The sequence below is a fragment of the Pteronotus mesoamericanus genome, unplaced genomic scaffold (genome assembly GCF_021234165.1).
Source record: "Pteronotus mesoamericanus isolate MK-2021 breed Mesoamerican mustached bat unplaced genomic scaffold, CSHL_Meso_final scaffold_85, whole genome shotgun sequence".
Classification (NCBI taxonomy): Eukaryota; Metazoa; Chordata; class Mammalia; order Chiroptera; family Mormoopidae; genus Pteronotus; species Pteronotus mesoamericanus.
Genome location: NW_026555329.1, coordinates 37,270,488 through 37,292,463, shown reverse-complemented (window position 1 = coordinate 37,292,463; position 21,976 = coordinate 37,270,488). Strand labels below are relative to the sequence as shown.

The 21,976-nt window shown below is 33.2% G+C and overlaps 1 protein-coding gene across 4 annotated transcripts in view; it reads right to left on the bottom strand.

The window, feature by feature from the left end:
* The window catches only part of KMT2E (lysine methyltransferase 2E (inactive)), an 87,187-nt gene that overhangs the window by 29,835 nt on the left and 35,376 nt on the right, over positions 1 to 21,976 (bottom strand). For 2 of the 4 annotated variants that reach the window (XM_054564581.1, XM_054564582.1), the window contains 4 exons: positions 9,319 to 9,433; positions 8,026 to 8,255; positions 4,685 to 4,765; positions 588 to 646 (listed from right to left, as the gene is read on the bottom strand). In XM_054564581.1, the coding sequence (XP_054420556.1) occupies positions 588 to 646; positions 4,685 to 4,765; positions 8,026 to 8,255; positions 9,319 to 9,433 (485 nt within the window). Of the gene's footprint in view, positions 1 to 587; positions 647 to 1,539; positions 1,693 to 4,684; positions 4,766 to 7,534; positions 7,783 to 8,025; positions 8,256 to 9,318; positions 9,434 to 21,976 lie in introns of those variants that run through there. The other 2 variants (XM_054564584.1, XM_054564583.1) reach the window with 2 other exon arrangements.

Below are 21,976 nucleotides of genomic sequence, written 5' to 3'. Positions count from 1 at the left end.
GTAGCCAAATCTAGAAAAATTCTATATGCACTTACCCTTTCACCCAACACTCTCATTTCTAGGGAGCTATCCAAAAAGAAAATGGCAAAACTACAAAAAAACTTATCCAAGAGAGTTTCGCTGAAGGGACTATTTGTATTAAAAGCAAAAAATACTATAAACAACCCAAATGTCAATCAATCAGGAGTAGTTCAATAAACTATCATTATTCAAAACAGCTATATTAGCATCAACATGTTTTACGCCAAAATGAAAGTTGCAGCAAATGTTACACTTCTGAATTCTATTCCTAAAAATAAAAGAAACATGATTCCAAATGATAAACTAATGGATCCCCATCTTTCTAAAGAGCAAACATATTTAATTAACTTCTTTAATTCAAGAGGTTACTTATATATAGAAAGCTTTGAATGATTTAAAATTTTTATTTTATTTTCCTCTAGTTTCCATATTTAAAATCTGTATCTGAGATTATAAATTGTATACAATCAATATTCATCAGTAAGGTGTTTACAACCAACTAAAAATATGCAAGACGCTCTTTTAATCACATTATTCCTAATTTAGTGCAGATCCTTTTTACCCACCTGACAAATTTTCCCTTTTCCGACGTTGTAGTAGCACCGCCCTCTCTTTATCCAAACTCCTACATTAAAATATTAACATGATTATTACTTATCAAACTTCTGTGAATTTAGATATAAAGATTTGTTTTAAATGCAATAAACTTATAAATTCTCTAATGTTCTCACTGGAAAACCAACAGTATACAATATATGTATTATCCCTTGCCTTACATTGTATCTGATCTATCCAATCATCATCATTAGCATTAGATGCTAGTTTAATAGCACTGTCAAGAAAATAATTTTTTACATAGGAAACTAGTACATCTTTTAAAAAAATATTTAAAGCAGAAAAGTCTGGAGAAAATATTAATGTAACATATGTAACAAAAATGTACAGATTAAATTTCTTGAATGACACAAAATTAGTATCTATATGCGTTATACCATTTGCTTAAAATTATTTCACTTTTGAAATAATATACTAAACACTTAACAATTAAGTAAAATATTTCATTAATCTCCTTCAGCCTCTACTCATGAAATACTTTACACTGTAAATAGTAATTGTTTCACTCCTCTCCCCATGTTTACTCTCCCCCATGTTTTACACTCTAAATTATTAGTCTAGAGGTCAAATAACACTAGGTAGTTATTTTTAGATAGAAGAATCAGGGCTCTAGACTGAAATGCCTAGAACTCAGTAACAGACTTGCCTTAGATCTAGTAGGCTATGTACAATAACTATCCTACAGCATTATGGTAACTATCCTAGTCATCATAGAGTGAGATAAGCAGATATTGCTCAACTGACTGCCCTTGCTAGTTTTTAATCAGCTCTTACTGAATTCATCAACAGATATTTACCCCATGAAATAATACCTGGTGTTATAAAGTGAAACAAGATCACTCAGAAAAGCCTCACTCATAGTAAAGAAATGGAAAGTATAACACTAAGATTACCATTTCTCACCTAGTTAAACTGGCAAATCCAAGTCTGTCAAACACTCTATTGTGAGGCTTGGGAAAATAGACATGGTTATCCATTACTGGTGGGAATTCAAAATGGTACAGCTCCTAATGGAGGGAAATTTGGTGATATCTGACAAAACTTTACTTTTACATTTACCCTTTTATTGAACAATCCTGTCTTTATTTGCAATGACAAAAGACTGGAAACAACTCTAATGTCCACTCAAAGGGGACTGGGTGAATAAACTATAGTACAAGAAAAAGATGGAGCACCTTGAAGCAACAGAGAAAAATGAGTCAATCTCTATATACTATGTAGTGATCTTCAGCATATATTTTTAAGAGAAAAAGAGAAGTGGCAAAAACTCTACATGCTATTGCTTACCTAAGGAGGGGAATGCAAATAAATATATACATATCTGTTTCTACTAAGAAAAAAAATGGAAAAAATGATAATTTTTTAAATTGTTCTGCTTGGGGTAGAAGGAACAGGGATAGAAATTAGACTTACTTGAATATACTTTGTTTTAAATATTTGACTTTAGAATGATGGGACTCTTCTTGCATAATTATACCAGTATATAAATACAGAAATAAAGTATAAAAAGCAATCCTTAAAAATAAAAAAAACTACATAATTACTCATGTATTTCTGGTAGGAATGTAAAACGGTACCACTATTCTACAAAAAAGTTTTATAATATCTTATTAAACTAACATATGACTAAGCAATTTCACTCTTGGGCATTTATCCCAGAGAAAACAAAACTTACGTTCAAAACCTGTACACAAATGTTCCTATCGACTTCATTTGTAACAGTCAAAGTGAAAATAACCCAATGTCCTTCAAAGGGTGAATGGTTAAACAAACTGTGGTACATATATACCACAGAACACTACTCATCAATAAAAAAAGAATGAAATACTGATATATGCAGCAAATTGGCTGCTCTCCAGGGAATTGCACTGAGTAAACTAAAAGCCAATCCCCAAAGGTCACATACTGTATGATTCCATGCATGTAAAATTCTTGAAATGGCAAATTACAGAAATGGAATACAGAGTAATGGTTACCAGAGGTCAGGGATGGGAGAGGTAGGAGTTAGGAGGTTGGTGTCACTATAAAAGGCAACATCAGGGATCCTTGGGATGAAAATGTTTTGTCAATATCCTTGTTGTGATACTGTATTGATAGTTTTGTAGGATGTTACTACTGGGAAAAATTGGGTAAAGGATACACAGGATATCTGTATTATGTCACAGCTGCATGTGAATCTATAACTTAAAAGGTCTAATTTTTTAAAATCAAAATAAACTAATATAATCAGCAAAGTGTATATCTAGTTGGTGTTATAACCACACAGTGCAATTCTTTCAAGGGACTTTAAATACAATAAATGAACTACAATAAATGAATAAATTCCTTGGGAAAACTAAGGACTAAAAAGTCTAAACTATTTTACATAATCATATTGTTGGTGCTAGTGTTGGTATTATTACTATTGAGATGTTGTGTTCTATGGCCTATAGAAAGTATCAGTAATTGTGATATTCTAATTATGTTACTGTCTGTGTTACTGAGCGATAGAGATGAAAGAGAAATGGTTAAATCGTATATACATATCAAATTACAATAATGTACACCTGAAACTTATATAATGATATATACCAATTTTACCTCAGTAAGAAGGTTAAATAAAATTTATTTCTCTTCCCTGTATTCCTAAGTTTAATTGCAATTATCAGTATAAACTCATATATTTTATCTTAAAAATAAACCAAGAGATAAAACATTTCCTAACTTTGTCTACTAAAAAACGATGTAGGAACAGCGATCAATCCAACAGGAAGGAGAAGACTACTTCTTTGAGATTCTGCTCTAGAAAACCAATTCTGAGTCTGGGGAACAGAAATATAAGACAAGCCTGAGATATCTTGTCTTATCAGGTAGCAGAAAAACCAACAAGTACTACTAGGGTACTGTAAAAATGACCCAAGAACCCACTTGAAGAGGTTCTCATCAATGAAAAATGGGGCAAAATTTGGACATCAATAAAGATGTAACAGACCGACATCCAATATGTTTCAATCCCTGAGTTCATAATGATACTTAAAATTATTTTTCAGTATTCTAAAAACTGGTAAGTAGAAGCTAAGAATCCAAAGCATTCATTCTGCCTTTTTTCATTTAAATACACCTTAAGAAAACTGAATAGGTAGTATGAGGACATGTTTTTCAATAGAAATATTCCAGCTACTAAGTGATGAGCAAAGGAATTAACAAGTCACTAATGTGTAACCCTTAATAAATTAATGGACTTAAAGAATGACTTTAAAGGAGGCTGGGGCTGGTGAGGGTAAGGGGAGTAGGTTTAGATTACTCTGGATTTAAGAGATCTGTATCAATCAGTCTACATTTTAGTAATGGCTAAAAGATAATAGATTTTGTTGCATGTATGATAATGATTTTATGGTAATTATTATTTTTTAAGAATTATTTTATATAAATATACATACATACATATATATTTAAATACATAAGGATATATATGAATGAAATAATATATCTGGGATTTACATTAAAATAGTATGTGAAGGGGAGAAGAAATACATGGCAATATAAGTGAAAAGAGATTGTTGATAATTGTTTAAGACAGGTGGTGGAAATACATGAGTTGATTACATTTTATTTTTATAAAGGTTTAAAATGTCCATAATAAAAAGATTTTTTAAAAACACCAAAATGGGGTGGAGGGTGGGGGACACACATTACTGCAAACAGGTGGAAAGGTAGTATGGACTCACAGCATTCTGTAACTAAGGCAATGCCCTCCTAGTAACTCTTTAACATAGTGCATTCCAGTGAAAAAACATGCTATTACTTAGAAGATGCACTATTATTTCATGCATCATTAATAAAGTAAAAATGCTACAAAGTAAACTATAATACATTACCAATAGAAAGATTCTCCCTGATTTTAGATTTCAGAATACCAAAACACCCCATAAAAATGAAAAGTGTATCTTAGAATTGATGAAATACAGTATCCATTTATTGTTTTATCTAGAATTTATATATAAACTTCTATTAACTAAAGATTATCTCAGTAAAGTTACTGGCAATTTTATTGGTATGCACAACTTACCGAGGCTGACAACGTTCACATAGATATGTATCAGGAATATGTTGCCTATCAATCCCCATGCAGTCAATATGTTGCCAAACACTTAAAAAAGAAAAAAAAAAAAAAGGCAAAACATTTTTAAAATCATCCTTAAATGAAGATTTGATATTCCATTTAACTACCACTTAGGTGCCTACTTTGAGTTTAGTATTATAAAAGTACCAAAATGTGCTGTGAGGAACTCATAAAAATAGATCCTGAGGGAGATAAAACTTTGAGATGTAAAAACAAGAGGACAGCCCTGACTGGTGTGGCTCAGTGGGGTGGGTGCCCTCCTGTAGACTGAAGGGTTGCTGGTTCAATTCCTGGTCAGGGCACATGCCCGGGTTGTGGGCCAGGACCCCAGTTGGGGGAGCAGCCAACTGATGTTTCTCTTGCACATTGATGTTTCTCTCCCTCTCTTTCTCCCTCCCTACCCCTCTCTAAAAATAAATAAAATCTTTTAAAAAAAGGACAAATACAGGATATTATATATAACATGAATTTATAAAGAAAATATAATTTTAAGCTATAAAAGATACACATTATAAATATTATTAGCAATCACAAAGTAGAGAGGGTCACAATACTTGGAGTTAAGGGGAAAAGCACCCTGGAGAACAGTGATCTTGAATAGAACCTTGTTTAGGAAATAAGGAAGAAAAGATTAGTTGTAGTAGCAATGTTTCCTTCAAGTAGGCAGATATGAGGAGCAAGAGCCAGAAAGTGGTTAACATCTATGGAAAGGAATGTTCATTTTGAAAAACAGAGAAGGGTGAACATGGATTAGTAATGTGTAGTCAGATAATGTAAGACTTGGAATGTCAGGATGTGTTTAGATTTCCTATAACTGGCAACAGGTAACAACTAGATGCTTTGATGGTACACGCTGTAAATTCAAAGAAATAAAAATACTAAAAGCAAGCCCTGGCCTAGTAGCTCAATTGGTTAGAGCGCTGTCCTGATACGCCAAGGGGCCAGGCTCAATCCCCAGACAGGGCACATACAAGAATCAAGCAATGAATGTATCAATAAGTGGAACAACAAACAGATGTTTCTTTCTCTCTCCCCACCTTCCTCTATCTCTCTAAAATCAGTAAGTTAAAAAATATTTTTAAAAAAACGGAAAGCCGAAAAAACAAGTAAGGGGCTTTTCCAAAATTCCAGACCTGAGTTAAAGAAGGGCAGAACTGGAACAATGGCAGAGAACATCAAGTTAAAGAATCCAATAAACATTCCAAGGGGACAGAGATTAAACCTATTCTGTTCTCTAATTATTTTTAATGGAATACATGGACCAGCTTGAGGCAAATTTCTCTATTTGTTATTATATTTTATTGCCAAGACTTTAATTGGTCTAAAATTTATATATATGTGTGTGTGTGTGTGTATATATATATATGCCTATTTCTAAAAAGTCTTATTCTTTTATATAATAATTAGCCACTTCTAACATATAAAGCTATTAAATTAACTATTATACTGTTCTTCATTTCTTAATTGAGAATCTTGGGACAAGACTGGTAGAATGTGGAAAGCAATGGTACGTATGTATCAAAGATGTCGGGGGAAAGCAAAAAAAAAAAAGGCAGAGCACCTAATAAGGAGGGTCAGAAAAACAAGTTAAATTTGGGGGGTAAGCAATGATGTCATGCAGACAACAAAAGAAAAAGAACTAGAGAATGAGTAAATGATCAGAGTCACACTTGAAAGAGATGAGTATGGGCAATAGAAACATGAAAATAGGTAAAGTAAAACAAGAACAGAAGAGATTAAGCCCTGCTGTATAGTACAGGTTAAGCATCAGAAAAATAGAATGATAAAAAAACAGATTCATAACAAAGAGAACACTGACAAGCAAATACCTTGAGTAACCCAAAAACTGTAAACTGGTCCTTTAAAAATTTGTAGATAGGTATAAATCCTAAAGAAAATAACACTATTTTCTAATAGGGATAACTATATTATATATAGATCATTGTAATTCAATCAAAACACTGTTTAGATTATGCATTAAAATAAAAACACTGAAAATGGTATGTAATTTATCACATTAGACAAAACCATTTAAGAGAAAGCTTTTATATTATTGATTAAAATATGAATTGATATTTTCTAATAAGAAGCCAATTAAAAATGAGAAAACAACTTAATAATACTAAAGTTATTTTTAGTTTTTAAATTTACCTCATGAATAAATTGACTTAAGTGACTGCTCATGGTACTGATGTGTGTCACAGACAATGAGAATTTATTTTTAAATTTGAAAGAGTACCATAATATGGTTTTATTAATATTAACTCAAGTATTAAAGTTACAACTTTCCATAAAAATATCAAATTTCACATTTCACTTAAGACTACTTCCCCCCTTTTAGCAAAGGTATATCAACTTTTGTAAATATAACCCTAACTGTATGTTTATAATCAAAAACACCCAAACCTTAATAACTTAATCTAATAAATGGGAATGCTATTATAAAATAATGCAAATTAACTTATATTTGGCTCTAGGATACTTATTTACACTCACACTCAAATACTGATACATGCTGGACTATTTCAAATCAAATAAGGAAGCTATGCCATAAAGACCAGAGTCAGGGAATTCTGCAAAGCTAGCAAACTAACCTCTACGGTGCACTACTTAAATACTATTTGATTCCCACGCTATGCAGGGGATGGACTCAGTAACTTTCAAGCTGAAATCCTACTGTTTCCCTCTCCATCCTCCCCAACTCCCTCCCACCAAAAAAAGAAAAAAAGAAAAAAGAAAAAAAAAAAGAAAGAAAGAAAAAAGAAAACAAAGCCCCACTTTCTGTCCCAATCACACCTTCTCTAGGGGAAGAGGCCTTTCTTGGTGGTTGAACCAGGGTTGGGGGAGGGGAGACTGTGGTTCTGGTTCAAGGAGACTCCAGAGTGCTGCAAGGTTCAAGTCAAAAGGAGGTGAGAGAGTCAGGTCAAACAAACATCAATCAAAATGTATAATTTCCCCCAAACTGGAAAATCACAGTTGACTATACAGCACAAATAATTCCAAAGGAAATACAAAGGACTCAATTCTCCTCTCATTTCTATCTTGTCTACTACTTTATGTAGTTATATTACTATTAAATGAGTGAAGAGAGATGTGATCCTATATGAATAATTACCGAAACTGACTGCCTAATAATTAATAATAAGGAGTTCTAATCAACTTTAAGATAGCTTTTTCCCATAGGGGCTTTTTCTCAGAACAAAATAGACTGCACTGATGGTAGTAGAAGTCTCACTTTAAAACGCATTCATTAAACAAAAATAAACTAATGGTGTGAAATATTTTACCTGCATTTGTCACAACAGATCATGTATCCATCATCATGTGTAAAACCGCATATACACCTGGTTACATCAGTACCATAACTTCCATCCTCAGATGTGCTGATTGTAGTAGCACTGGAAGTTTCATCAAAATTAGGAGTGGTAAATATGCCTACTTCATTTTTGCTAATAAGAACTGATGGAGGAGGGGAGGCCGGAGGTGTTGGAGGAGGACGAGCACCATAATTATGGTCCTGGATTATTGAACATAAATACAGCACAATGTAATTTCAACAATGATATGAACAAGTTAAAATTCAATCCTTAATTTGAATATTCAAGATATTTCTTCCTTAACAGTTCTAAAATGACTAAGTGAAGCCAGATATTAAACTATACTAGAAAGTAAAAATGTCAATCTACAACCTTGGTCACCTTCACAATGATTTCCTTCAAACTGCACTCCCTCACCCCCCAAATGAGAAGGTATCTTCACAGTCCTACAGTCATGTAACTCCACTTCCAAGATAAAAGCAGGTGCGAATTGTGAGAATAGAAGTTAAGAAAAACAAAAAACAAAAAAAAAAACAACTCAGGAGCATGGAGGCTAAAGAATAAGAAAACAATTACAAAAGACATATTATCATTATTAAGTATTAATAGGAGATTTTTAAAAAATTGGGTGTCTTTTATTCTGGTCCAAGTAGTAAAAATCTCTCATAATTGTACCGCAATATCACAAACTTGTCCAGTTTTGCAAATGTTCCAATCTAAGCTCTGCCTCTTACTAACTATACAATACTGAATGAGTTAACTCAGATAAGCTTTCATTTTCTCAGCCATGAAGTAGAAATGAAAATTATATCTATCTCATGGGGTTGTTTTTGAAGATTAAATGAGGTAATATATGTAAAAATGCTTACCACAGATTATGGCACGTAAGTGCTCAATAAATGGTAACTATATAATTTACTATAAGAATTACTCTGTAACTTAGAATTAATGGTAGATAGTACAACTCTACCTATAGTCTTTCTATGAAGAAATAGATTTTAACACCAAGCTACTAATAGTATAAGATACAAAATAACAACAGTAATATTAACACTTCTAAAGAATCCCTCTTATAAAATTTGAATCCCTTGAATATAGTTAGAACAATGAAATATTAAACTATAAATTATATACCTGATTGTTTAGATAGTATAAAACAAGTATGCCTTTTAAGTATTCAGTTTTAAGCACAATATCACACGTGTCTACTTTCAACCTCTACAGATAAAAAAATACCCTTCTAGAGAAATGCTTGACACTTACCGCATAGGGCAAACCAATGTAACTGTGTGAATGATGCGAGCTGCTGGTATATAACTGGTGGGGGTAACTGTTGGATTTCTCAACTACCACAGGGCTAGCTTCTACAGATTCTGGTCTGGAGGGAAAAAAGTTGCATCAAGGAGAATTCCATTCATTTTTTTCCTTTTAATCAATTTAAAATTACAAGCACTAATTTTATTGGATATACACATAAAATCTTTTTTCAGATTGTATTTATTTACTTTTAGAGAGAGGTAAAGGGAGGGAGATGGAAAGTGAGAGAAACATCAATATGAGAGAGAAACACTGATTGGTTGCCTTTTTCTTTTTTTTTTAACTGAGAGTCATTTCTTTCTTTTGTCATTGCTAATAAAATATTTTTTATAGTAGACAGAAACCCTGCGGATAAGACATATCCTATCTAGATTCCATGTCACAACAAAACTTATGCAGTGATGATGACTTGGCCAACTACTGATACAACTGGGAGTAACAACTCACCCACGGGTGGTTGATTTCTAAGCTCCTTTGCCTAGCATTTATATACATCACTTTCTCCACTTCTTTAGTCATATCAGTCCTCTTGAACCTTATTCTGGTAATTTCTATCGACCAACGTGGGTAGTGAACCTACTTTTGAGGACAATTCACACTGAAGTTAACTTCTTCTTTCCATACATACAACATGACTCATTTCTATGCCTTTATTCTTACCATAACCAGCACTTCAAATGATTTTTTTCATAACACTTATCCTACCTCTTATCCAAAACTTTCCAAAGAACTTAGTACAATCTGCATTCTTCATGATGATCTAAGACTTCTTCATGTAATTACACTCTAATTGGTCATATTTCTATGGTCAATTGCTTTTTGATATACTGTCCCACCCTTCACTCATTACCTGCACACAGTCTCAATTAAGCTCTATGTTGCCGCTGCTGTTGAGACCCAGTGTGCTAGACTTAGTAGAGAGATGAGGCACAAACTGAGGTTGTTAAAAGGTCTGAAGGAGATTACAAAAGAAGAGCCTCCAAAATGTTCTGAATACTCTGAAAACCAATACTTACCTAATATCTACGCTGTTGTGTTGAAAATTCACCTACTCATCTTTTTAAATAGAAATGTTTTTAATTCCAAAATAATACATGTGTACAATATAAAATTTAAATACACAGGCACACAAGGAAATGAAAGACCATGCCTTCATCCAAATCCCAGACCCATCTATATTACGATGCTGTATATCCCTCTCTAAACCTTTCTATCCATAAATATATCTAATAGTTGTTTTGTAAAAAATGACAATATATACTGTATGTTTCACAGTTTGCTTCTTCCAGTTTTCAGTGTCAATATATATGTGGGAATAATTTCTTCTTTCATTATATGAATGTACCACAACTAATTTAACAATTTCCCTACTGTTTGGTATTTAAATTGTTTCCAATTTTTTTCTGTTAAGGATATCACTGCAATTTACACCCTTTCATATATTTTTTTCTGCATACATGGTAGTATTTCTACAACCTGAATTCCTGGAGGGAGAAATACTGAACAAAGGGGAAAGTGCAAATAAAATGCATAGATACTGACTAACCGCCTTTGATTTCTCTACAACATTTTATTCCTTCCAAATTCTTTACAAATTACATAGAATGAGGAAGTGGAGTTTTAGCAATTCCTGATCTCCATTACTATTATTAAAGGAACATGTAGGAATTGTGGCCAGATTGATTCACTCTTAAGGATTTAGAATAAACTCTGAATATATTGCTAAAGAGTATGGCAAAAACTTTGAGATTATGGAGGAGCTAATGGTTAGAAATAAATAATAAAACTTGCAGTGCAAGCATGTAAGCAAGTCACAAATGCTCTGCATAACCTCAGGATTCAAATTAAAGCTGCGGTACTGACAAGCTGGTAACGTAACAAGGCAGAAATACTTTATCAAGATCCTCATTTCTAATGACACTTCTTACTAAAAGTAATTTTTAAAAGGTTAACAACTGTATAAAAAAGTTCATTATGTTATTTTAAGGATTTTCTCAACATATAATATAGCATTTATTTTTTTAAAACGTAAAAGGACAACAAATATCCATAGAAGTACTCTTAAAAAAAGTCCCATGCTGATAAATATTCTCAAAGCTCTGCATTGCCAGAACACAATAAATGTGAAAACAATGCTGTGACAAACACCAAAAGTCAAATATTCTTTGATCCAGTATCCCCATCTTTAGAAATTTATCCTAAGAAAGTAATCCCCACTAATTTAAGACCCTCAGAATTAAGATGTTCAATGAAATACTATTCATAAAACTAGATATAGAAAACTAGGTATGAAGAGCAGAAATAATTCCAATATCCAATCAATAAAAGATGATTAATTAAATCTGGGCAAACCACCCTAGCAGGATGGCTCAGCAGACTGAGTGCCGACCTGAGGACCAAAGGGTAGCTGATTCTATTCCCAGTTAGGGCACATGCCTGGGTTGCAGGCTGGGTCCCCAGCTGGGAGTATACAAGAAGCAACCACACATCGATGTTTCTCTCCCTCTCTTTCTCCTTCCCTTCCCCTCTCTCTAAAAATAAATAAATAAAATCTTTAAAATAAATAAAGAAATCCAAACAAACTTATCATATTTATGTATGGATAACAGCTGAACAGAAACTCATACTATTAAAAATCACTATATTAAGGCCATAGGAATTTCCCTCAAAATTTGCTGAAATATTATCATGAAAATTTAATGGCAGGACTAGGTATACTACACAATAATAAATTTTTGTGTAAATAGTTGCTACAGTGCTCTAGTCAATTTACATATATTCACATACTCAGTTAACATACAGGTATAACATTTATCATAAAGAAACGACATTAGCATAGTACTTCCATGGTGCTGTGTTCATCCTATAAACAAATAAAATTTCCCTTACACAATTTTAATGTCACTTTTCAAAGTGTGTGATATCTGTAACTCATTCATATATTGCTTTGCATGTGTTCTTAAATCACTAAGACAGGAATCATTCCCCAAAAGATAATCTCTTTCCCTATGGGAAACTGCCCAAAATACACCATTCTCTGGTCTGGAAATTCAAACTGTTCAAAAATGACAAGTAATTAAAGTATTCTCAATACATAAGCAATAAGGTATGGTCAAATGGTCAAAACCACCAGAATCTGCAGATTAACTTTTTCAAAACTTTGAATTGTTTCCTGTAAGCAGAGGAACTGATATGCAAAAAAAGAGATTCTAATACGCAACTTGGCTCTAAAACTGAATTAAGAAGTATGCTCTTGCCCTAGCTGGTGTGGCTCAGTTGGTTGGAGCACTGTCCCACAAAGCAAACAGTCATGGGTTCAATTCCCAGAAAGGGCACATGCCTAAGTTGCACATTTGGTCCCCAGTTGGGGTGTGTACACGAGGCAACAGATCACTATTTCTCCCCCGCCAATCCCCTTTTTCCCCCCTCTCTAAAATAAATAAGCATGTCCTTGGGTAAGGATTTAAAAAAAAACGTATGCTCTCTTGTTAACTAAGCTAACATTTGGGTACTGGCTGTTTCTTTCGGAAGTTCCATACCAGCAAATAAATGCAAGTAGAAATGACCGAATTATAAAAATCACCAATCTGCAACCCTGAAGAGATAATGTAACAGGCAAAAAATAACCATGGCCACTTGGGATTAATATACTGTTCTCCCTACTGTTGTATATATTTTTGTATTTCTTTATTTAAAACAATTTTTTAAAGTTCCCCAACTTTTTTTTCCTTTTAATTTTATATTTAATGTCCTTTATACAGTGGGTACCTAAGGAATGGCCTACTATTTCCTTTTCTCCCAAATCAGAAATATATCCTAGGCATTTCTATTTCTAAACTTCTTTCTGTGAAATCTCTCATAACACTTCTTTAATTTCAACACCTTTGACAAGGCTTACTTTTAAGTGCTCGTTAAGAAGCACTTTCCTGATTGCTTCAACATCATTATTTAAAAGTCCTATGGATTCCTATAGCACTTATTTACTGTATTATTCATTTATTATTTATATGTTGTCAACCACCTTCTCACATGCATTTATTATTTTCTCTCCCAAACTCCATCAAAATTAACAAATTTTCTCCAGTAGAAAGAATACAGAATTGGGGCTTTCATGCCTAAGGCTGGCCATTCGATGGATGTAGTTGGGTACTCACCTTTCTGAACTTGAATTTTTATTTGTAATGCGAAAATACATATACCTGTGCCTCACCGTCTTCCCAGCAATATGAATGAAGCTCAAATGATACAAAGAATCTGAAAATGCATTTTCTCAACTCTTATGCATTATACAGATGTATAATGTTATTTGTTCAGAAATGCCCCTCAAGTATAACTAGGAATGTTCACTCTGAAGTTGCTTTTAAATTATTTAAGACCTTAACTCCACAGTAATTCAAACTTCCAATAAAGTGGTTCTGAGTCTAGCTAGACCTGTTCTAAATAAATCACCAAATTTGCAAGTATCAAAACACTGTTATATTTAAATCATTTAATTGAGCAATATATATGTGTCAAAATAAACTTATAAAGTTTATTCTTTTTAAAGTATACTCCCATAACTCCTAAAATTATATTAAAATAAATGCCTTGAAATAAAGAGGTTCCTTTGTAATCCCCTTGTAAAGCAAATTTTTAAAATATATTTTCTTAAAGTTGAGTCTATACATACATACGAATTTTTCACATATGAAAACACTAAACTTTACACCAAGAAATGTAATCTGTAACCATAAATCTGTAATGTTGATAAAATAAGGTTTTAAAATTCAAGTTGGTGATCCAGGGCATTAAATTAATCAGAAAAATGTTTTATTGTTAAACTGCATATTTATGTATCATTAACCTAATAGGAACACAAAGTAATATACATACATCCCTTTCCTGTACTTTCCTTCCTTGTCTCTTTTAATTACATTATAAGCTCCAGGAGTCAAGGACCTATTACTGTAGAAAAGATTATTCACTACAAACAAAATAGGAAGTAGAAAATGGTGTAATAGACTGGGATTAACATTCTCGTTTTAGTTCCAACAACTGCTTAAACCACCCTAATTTCAATATAAAAGCTAAGTAAGCAAGGAATCACTGCTGTTGGCAGCAGAAAAATTTTAGATGCTTACATTGTTTTTAAATTAACAATTTTTAAAGTTTCTAGTTCTAAAGATTTTTAAAAAGATTATAAAAAGGTACATTAGGCCTTAAGCATATCAATGAAAAACCAACACATTTTATGGAATACTTAATGCAATATGTATGTAGGGTTTATGTATATTAACAAGATCTGACAATGCATTAGATTCATTGTTCATACAGTCTAAATATCCAACATGTTGAACCAAGAAGTACTATGTGAGCTCCTTGGAGAGAAGTGACTATTACACTCAGGACCTTTGTAAGGAATACTTTATTGTCTTCAATTACTCTCTTTAACATTCTGAAAGGCACTTCTTCATTTTTATGTTTTAATATTAGGTGACTAAGAACTTACCCATATAGATGGCTTCACTCATACCTCCACTGAACTACCATGTTTCCCAAGACACAGTTCTCAATCCTATTAACTATCTTTACAACAGAGTCCCTTAAGCACTAGTGATTATCCTTCTTCAGATCCATTTATTCTTCAATAAGATGTGTCAGACAGATAGGCAGAGTGCCCTAGTCATGAGTATAATATACTCTTTACAAAATGATAATGATCATTAGCTGGATTTAACAGTTTGCCATACAAGTCTTCGTATGATGATCATTTTGCTTGACATAGCAGCTCACTATACCAAAGTCAAGAAATGATCTTATCTTAGTATTTCTGACCTTAGCCATGGCAATTTTTTTTTTTTAAAGCCATAGCAAAATATTTGCCATTTTCTGCTAACTCAGTCTTCTTAAATCTGTATCTTATCACCATTAATATAACCCTTCCGTAGGTGAAAGAAGGAATCTGGAGATGTCATTTTACAGTCCCTATTTCAAAGAAGCCATATAGGCATTTAAACATAAGAGTAACCCTAGTAATACTGGAGGACACCACTGTTCTTACCACTTCATCCAGAAAGTTTATTCCTATACTTTGTTTCCATCTATTAATCCCATTCACAAAATTTTTGTCTAAGTTTTTTGGTGCATTCATCTTACAGTCAAAGCAGCACAAAAACTGTAATTCAAGAGTTAGTTCTATGATAATGTTCAATATATGTTTAAAGTACCTTGTTAGATGCTAGAAAGAATAAAAGGATACATAAAACATACTCTCCTATGCCTCAAAGAGTTTCTGACCTTGGGAGGAGCAGTAGTTTAGCAAAAAGAGACAGGTACACAAAAATCACCATATAAGGCAAAAATAGGGTAATGCCACAAAAAAGGTATGGGTAAATGCTTAACAAAACCCTTTTCTCTTCTGCATGAGACTTTGATTTTTAGTTAACTTTCTACCTCTGTTCCCCCAAAAAACTGGTAAGGAAATTTGCTGTATTGCTAGTCATGTTAATAAAAATGGCCCTTCATTGGTAAATTAATTGCATCTGGACTGGGAAACTATAAATACTCAAAGTGGGTGCCACAGATTTGAACTTCCCCAAGATGCAGCGACAGAAATACAGTCATAGTCAGGGATTTCAACATCCTGCTCACTTCAATGGATAGATCTTCCAGACAGAAAATCAACCAGGAGACAGCAGCCTTAAACGACACACTAGATCAAATGGATTTAACTGATATCTTCAGAGCATCTCACCCAACAGCAGCAGAATATACATACTTTTCAAGTGCACATGTAACACTTTCTAGGATAGACCACAAAACAAGTCTCAATAAATTTAAGACTGAAATCATAGCAAGCATCGTCTCTGACCACAGTGCTACGAAACTAGAAATCAATCACAAGAACACTGAAAAACACACAAAGATATGGAAGTTAAATAACATGTTCTTAAACAATGAATGGGTCAGCAATGAGATCAAAGAGTGAAAAGATACCTTGAAACAAATGAAAATGATGACACAACAATCCAAAATCTGAGACACTGTGAAAGCAATCCTAAGAGGGATATTCACAGCATTATAGGCCTATCTCAAAAAACAAGGAAAAACTCAAATAAACAATCTACTTAACACTTAAAAGAACTTGAAAAAGAACAACCAACAAAACCCAAAGTAAGTAAAAGGAAGGAAATAATAAAGATCAGAGCAGAAATGAGTGAAATAAAGTTAAAAAAAAAGATACAAAAGATCAATGAATCCAAGAGCTGGTTCTTTGAAAAGATGAACTAAAAATTGACAAAATTTTAACTAGACTTATCAAGAAAAAGAGAGGGCCCAAATAAATAAAATCAGAAAAGAGGAGAAACAACAACTGACACCAAAGAAATGCAAAGGATTGTAAGGAAATATAATGAACAACTATATACCAACAAACTGGACAACCTGGATGAAATGAACAAATTCCTAGAAACATACAATCTTCCAAAACTAAATCAGGAAGAATCAGAGAATCTGAATAGACAGATCACACCTAGTGAAACTGAAGCAGTAATCAAAAACTCCCAACAAACAAAAACCCTGGATTGGATGGCTTCACAGGTGAATTTTACCAAACATTCCGAGAACTAACATCTATCCTTCTCAAACTATTTCATAAAATTCAAGAAGAGCATTATCCTAATTCCAAAACCAGGTGAGACACTATAAAGGAAGAAAATTGTAGGGCAATCTCTCTGATGAACATAGACACTAAAATCCTTAACAAAATATTAGAAACTGAATACAGCAATGCATCAAAAAGATCATATATCATGATCAAGAGGGATTTATTCCCGGAATGCAAGGTTCACACAACTTTCGCACAATGTTCGCAAACCAACAAATGTGATTCACCACAGAAACAAAATGAAGGATAAAACCCACATGATCATATCAATAGATGCAGAAAAAGGGTTTGATAAAATCCAGCACCGTTTATGATAAAAACTCTCAGCAGAGTGGGAATAGAGAGAACATACCTAAACATAACAAAGGCCATATATAACAAACCCACTGCCAGCATTGTACCCAATGGGTGAAAACTATAAGCATTCCCCTTAAGATCCGGAACAAGACAGGGATGTACACTTTCACCTCCCTTAATTAACATAATACTGGAAGCTCTAGCCACAGCAGTCAGACAAGAAGAAGAAATAAAAGGCATCCAAATTGGAAAGGAAGAAGTAGAACTGTCTTTACCTGCAGATGATGTGACACTGTACACAGAGAACCCCAAAGATTCCACCAAGGAACTACTAGATGAGAAATGAATTCAGCAAAGTAGCAGATAACAAAATTAATATACAGAAATCAGTCGCACTTTTATACATCAATAATGAGCTTACAGAGAAGGAAATTAAGCAAACAATCCCATTCACAATTGCTTCAAAAAGATTAAAATCCCTAGGAATAAACCTAACCAAGAATGTAAATGACCTGTACTTGGAAAATTATGACACTGAAGAAAGAAACTGAAGATACAATTAAGTGGAAGCATATACTGTGTTCATGGGTAGGAAGAATTAACATCATTAAAATGGCCGCACTACCCAAAGCAATCTATAGATTCAATGCAATTCATATCAAGGCTCTAATGACATATTTCACAGAACTAAAATCAAATGTTTCAAAAATGTATATGGAACCACAAAGGGTCCCACATAGCAACAGCGATCCTGAGAAAGGAGAACAAGGTTGGAGGAATCATGCTACCTAATTTCATACTACACTAGAAGGCCATAGTAATCAAAACAGCATGGTACTGGCATAAAAACAAAACACACAGATCAATGGAACAGAATAGAGAGCCCAGAAACAGACCCACACCTTTATAGTTAATTAATATTTGACAGAAAAAGCAAGCACATACAATGGGCTAAAGATAGTTTAAGAAATGGTGTTGGGTAAATTGGACAGATATATGCAGAAAAATGAAACTAGACCACCTTAACACCACACACAAAAATAAATTCAAAAATGCATCAAAGACTTAAATGTTAGACCCAAAATCATAAAAATCATAGAAGAAAACATAGGCAGCAAAATCTCAGACATTGCTCATGGCAACATTATACCAAATATATCTCCTCAGGCAAGAGAAACAGAAGAAAAAATAAACAAATGGGACTCCATCAAACTAAAAAATTTTTGCACAGCAAAGGAAATCATCACCAAAATAAAGAGACAACCCACAGAATAGGAGAACATATTTGCTGATCTATCTGATAAGGGGTTAATATCCAAAATTTATAAAGAATTTACAAAACTGAACACCCCCCCCAAAAAAAATTAAACATGGGCAAAGGACCTCAACAGACACTTCTCCAAAGAGGACATACAGGTGGCTGATAAGACATATGAAAAGATGCTCAACATTGCTAATTGTCAGAGAAATGCAAACTAAATTCATAATGAGATATCATCTTACACCTGTCAGAATGGCTATCATCAATAAGTCAAAAAACAACAAGTGCTGGCAAGGATGTGGAGAAGGGGAATCTTTCTGCACTGTTGGTGGGAATGCAGACTGGTGTAGCCACTGTGGAAAGCAGTATGAAGATACCTCAAAAAAATTAAAAATGGATATGCCTTTAAGCCAGCTATAAACCCACTTCTTGGAATATATCTGAAGGAACCCAAAACACTAATTCAAAAGAACATAAGCACCCTTATGTTCACTGCAACATTATTTACAATCACCAAGATATGGAAGCAGCCCAAGTGTCCATCAATGGATGAGTGGATAAAACAACTATGGGACGTTTACAGAATGGAAAACTACTTGGACATAAAAAAGAAGAAAATGTTACTCTTTGCAATAGTTTGGCTGGACCGGGAGAACATTATGTTAAGTGAAATAAGCCAGTCAGAGAAAGAACAATACCATACGATTTCACTTGAACGTGGAATCTAGTGAACAAACTGAACAAGCAAGGAAAATGGGGACAGACTCATAGATGGAGAGCACGATGACAGCTGGGGGTGGGGCTTAGGGTGGAGGGACTGAGCAAAAAGGAGAAAGGACTCATGGATATGGTCAATAGTGTGGTGAGTGCTGGGGGGAAAGGATCACAAGGGCACTAAATGATAATGAGAAAAAAATACAATAAAGATTAAATTAAAAAAGTAAAATAAAATATCCTAGTCAAAATACAATGACTTATAAAAATACCACCACTTGTTAAAAAGTCTTATATTGGAGAATTTTATATCCCTCCTGTCTCTATATTCTGTCCTAATGTATTCTGTCGTGGTCAATACAGTCACTCAGATAATGTATGTAATAAATTTCAATCTCTCTTCTTTTTCTGACTATATAGTCATATAGTCAGTTGTTTTAATTCTGCTAGTTTCCTACTGCCTTTTACTAGGTTTCCCAGCTTCCTGAAATAGGTACTAACTTGAACCGCTACTTTAAAGAACTACAGCATTCAACTCATTGAAATCACACCAATTCTGTAAGATTTTTTTTACATACAAGGGACATTTTGTCCCTTTTACATCTTCCTGAAATTGAGAAACTATAAAATTCAGGGTAGGGAAAAGTCGGCTTACAATTGTCCATATGGAAGCTAATATGGTAATTAATAAATAATATTACAAGAATAAACTGTTTCCTATATTCACAACTGTAAACCTCCTTTAGCCCCACACTGTATATCTAGCTTTAGTTTTGTCTCTCCTAAACAGTAATGAAATTAGCTAAGTTATGACCATTCAATAATCATTTCTGTATAATAAACCAGCAGACATTCAAGCAATATTAATTCAAAACTCAATAGTTACTATATGCCAAGCTCTGTTTTAGGTGCTGCAGACACTCTATAATAAAACAGATAATGTGTTTGTACTCATGAAGCTTGTCGGTGAGTAAAAAGATAGAGAAGAAATAATGAAATAAAACAAGATGATTACAGAGAGGTTATTCAGATACTATTTTAGATAGTGTGAAGAGAAAAGGCCTTACTGGAAAGTTACATTTGAGCTCAGCTAAGACTATGCTAAGAAGAAAAGAATTTTCCAGGCAATGGGAACTGTAAATACAAAGTCCCAGGCATAAACAAATTTAGAAAGTTCAAAAGAACACAGAAAATAATGTCAATGTGGGAGCAATAATAGATTAAAGGGAGAGTACACAATAGAGATTAGAGAAGTGGGGCCTCTGGGGCCCAAAGAGATTAGGATTTTATTTTAGGTGTTAAGTGAAACAAGAAACCCCTGGAAGGTTTTCAAGTGGGAGAGCTATCATATTTTGCTGTGTATAAGGCACTCCCATGCATAATGCACACCCATGTTTTTGAACCAAACCTTCAGGGAAAAAAATTTTTCATTTTAATTTTTTAATTCAATTACTTATTTGTTTATATTTAGATACTTGTTTTTTGTATTATAAATAAATTTTAGCATTTATTTTTTAACATATTATAGTACAAAAAATTTTATGAAATAATCACAAAACACAAGAACAGATACAAGGTACAAGAAATTTTAAAAAGAATTAAAAACATTTATATAGATACGGAAATAATACTACCCATATATATTGCGCATCCTTATTTTTCCCTCAAAAATTTGGGCAAAAAAAGTGCTCATTATACACAGCAAAATATGAGTATATGATTTGGTTTATGCCTCAGAAGAATTATATTAACTTCTACATAAAGAATTGTACAGCACAAAAAACCAAACAAACAAAAAATACACCACAACAGACTACTTTACTGCAGTGTCTAGACAAGATATGGCAAAGAGCTGGACTAGAAATGGAGAAAACTGTACTGATTCTAAGTGTATTGTGGAGGAAGACACAGACTGGACCAATGAATTAGATGTGGATGGTGAAGGAAAAGGAGCAATCAAGAATGACACTTCAGGGTTTTGGCTTATACATCTGGATAGAAGTGGAGTTTTAAAGAAAAAGAAGTAGAGGGAGGAGGGTCACCACCAGATTTGGGGGTAGAAAGCAAAAACATGAGAAAGAGTGGCCAGTTAAGTGTGGTACCCAGAGAGCCAACAAAGTTAAATCTCTCTACTAGGAGGAAATGGTTATTTACACCAAATTTTGAGAAATCTAGGTAAATTATAAAAGACTACCAAATACTTGAACAACATGGGTAGTTATAGTAGTATTGTGCAGCCTGATGTTGAGTGCAAACAACGCTTTCAGAGAGTTTTCTCATAAGAACAGAGAAATTAAATAATATATAAAAAAGAGCAGGAGTTTTAAGATATTTGTATGAATGAGAATGATCTAATATAGAGAGAAACTGAAGATACTGGAGATGTGGAATAACTTTAAGCAAGAGTAAAGTATCAAGATCTTGAAAAGATGAGAGAGGATGAAATCCAGAGGGCAACTTTTAAGAGCAGGACTCTAATAAGCAAAGTGTTGTTTTCCCATCTTACAAGAGGAAAAACAATATGAACATAAATACAAGATTTAAGATACAGAGTTGTGTCTCCAACACCTAAAACACTAGCTGGTATATAATAAGCGCTCAATATTTTTAATAAATGAGTACAAAATTCTTATCTGTTGTTACAATTTTAAAGTAAGTCATACCACTGAACTAGTAGTACTTGCCTA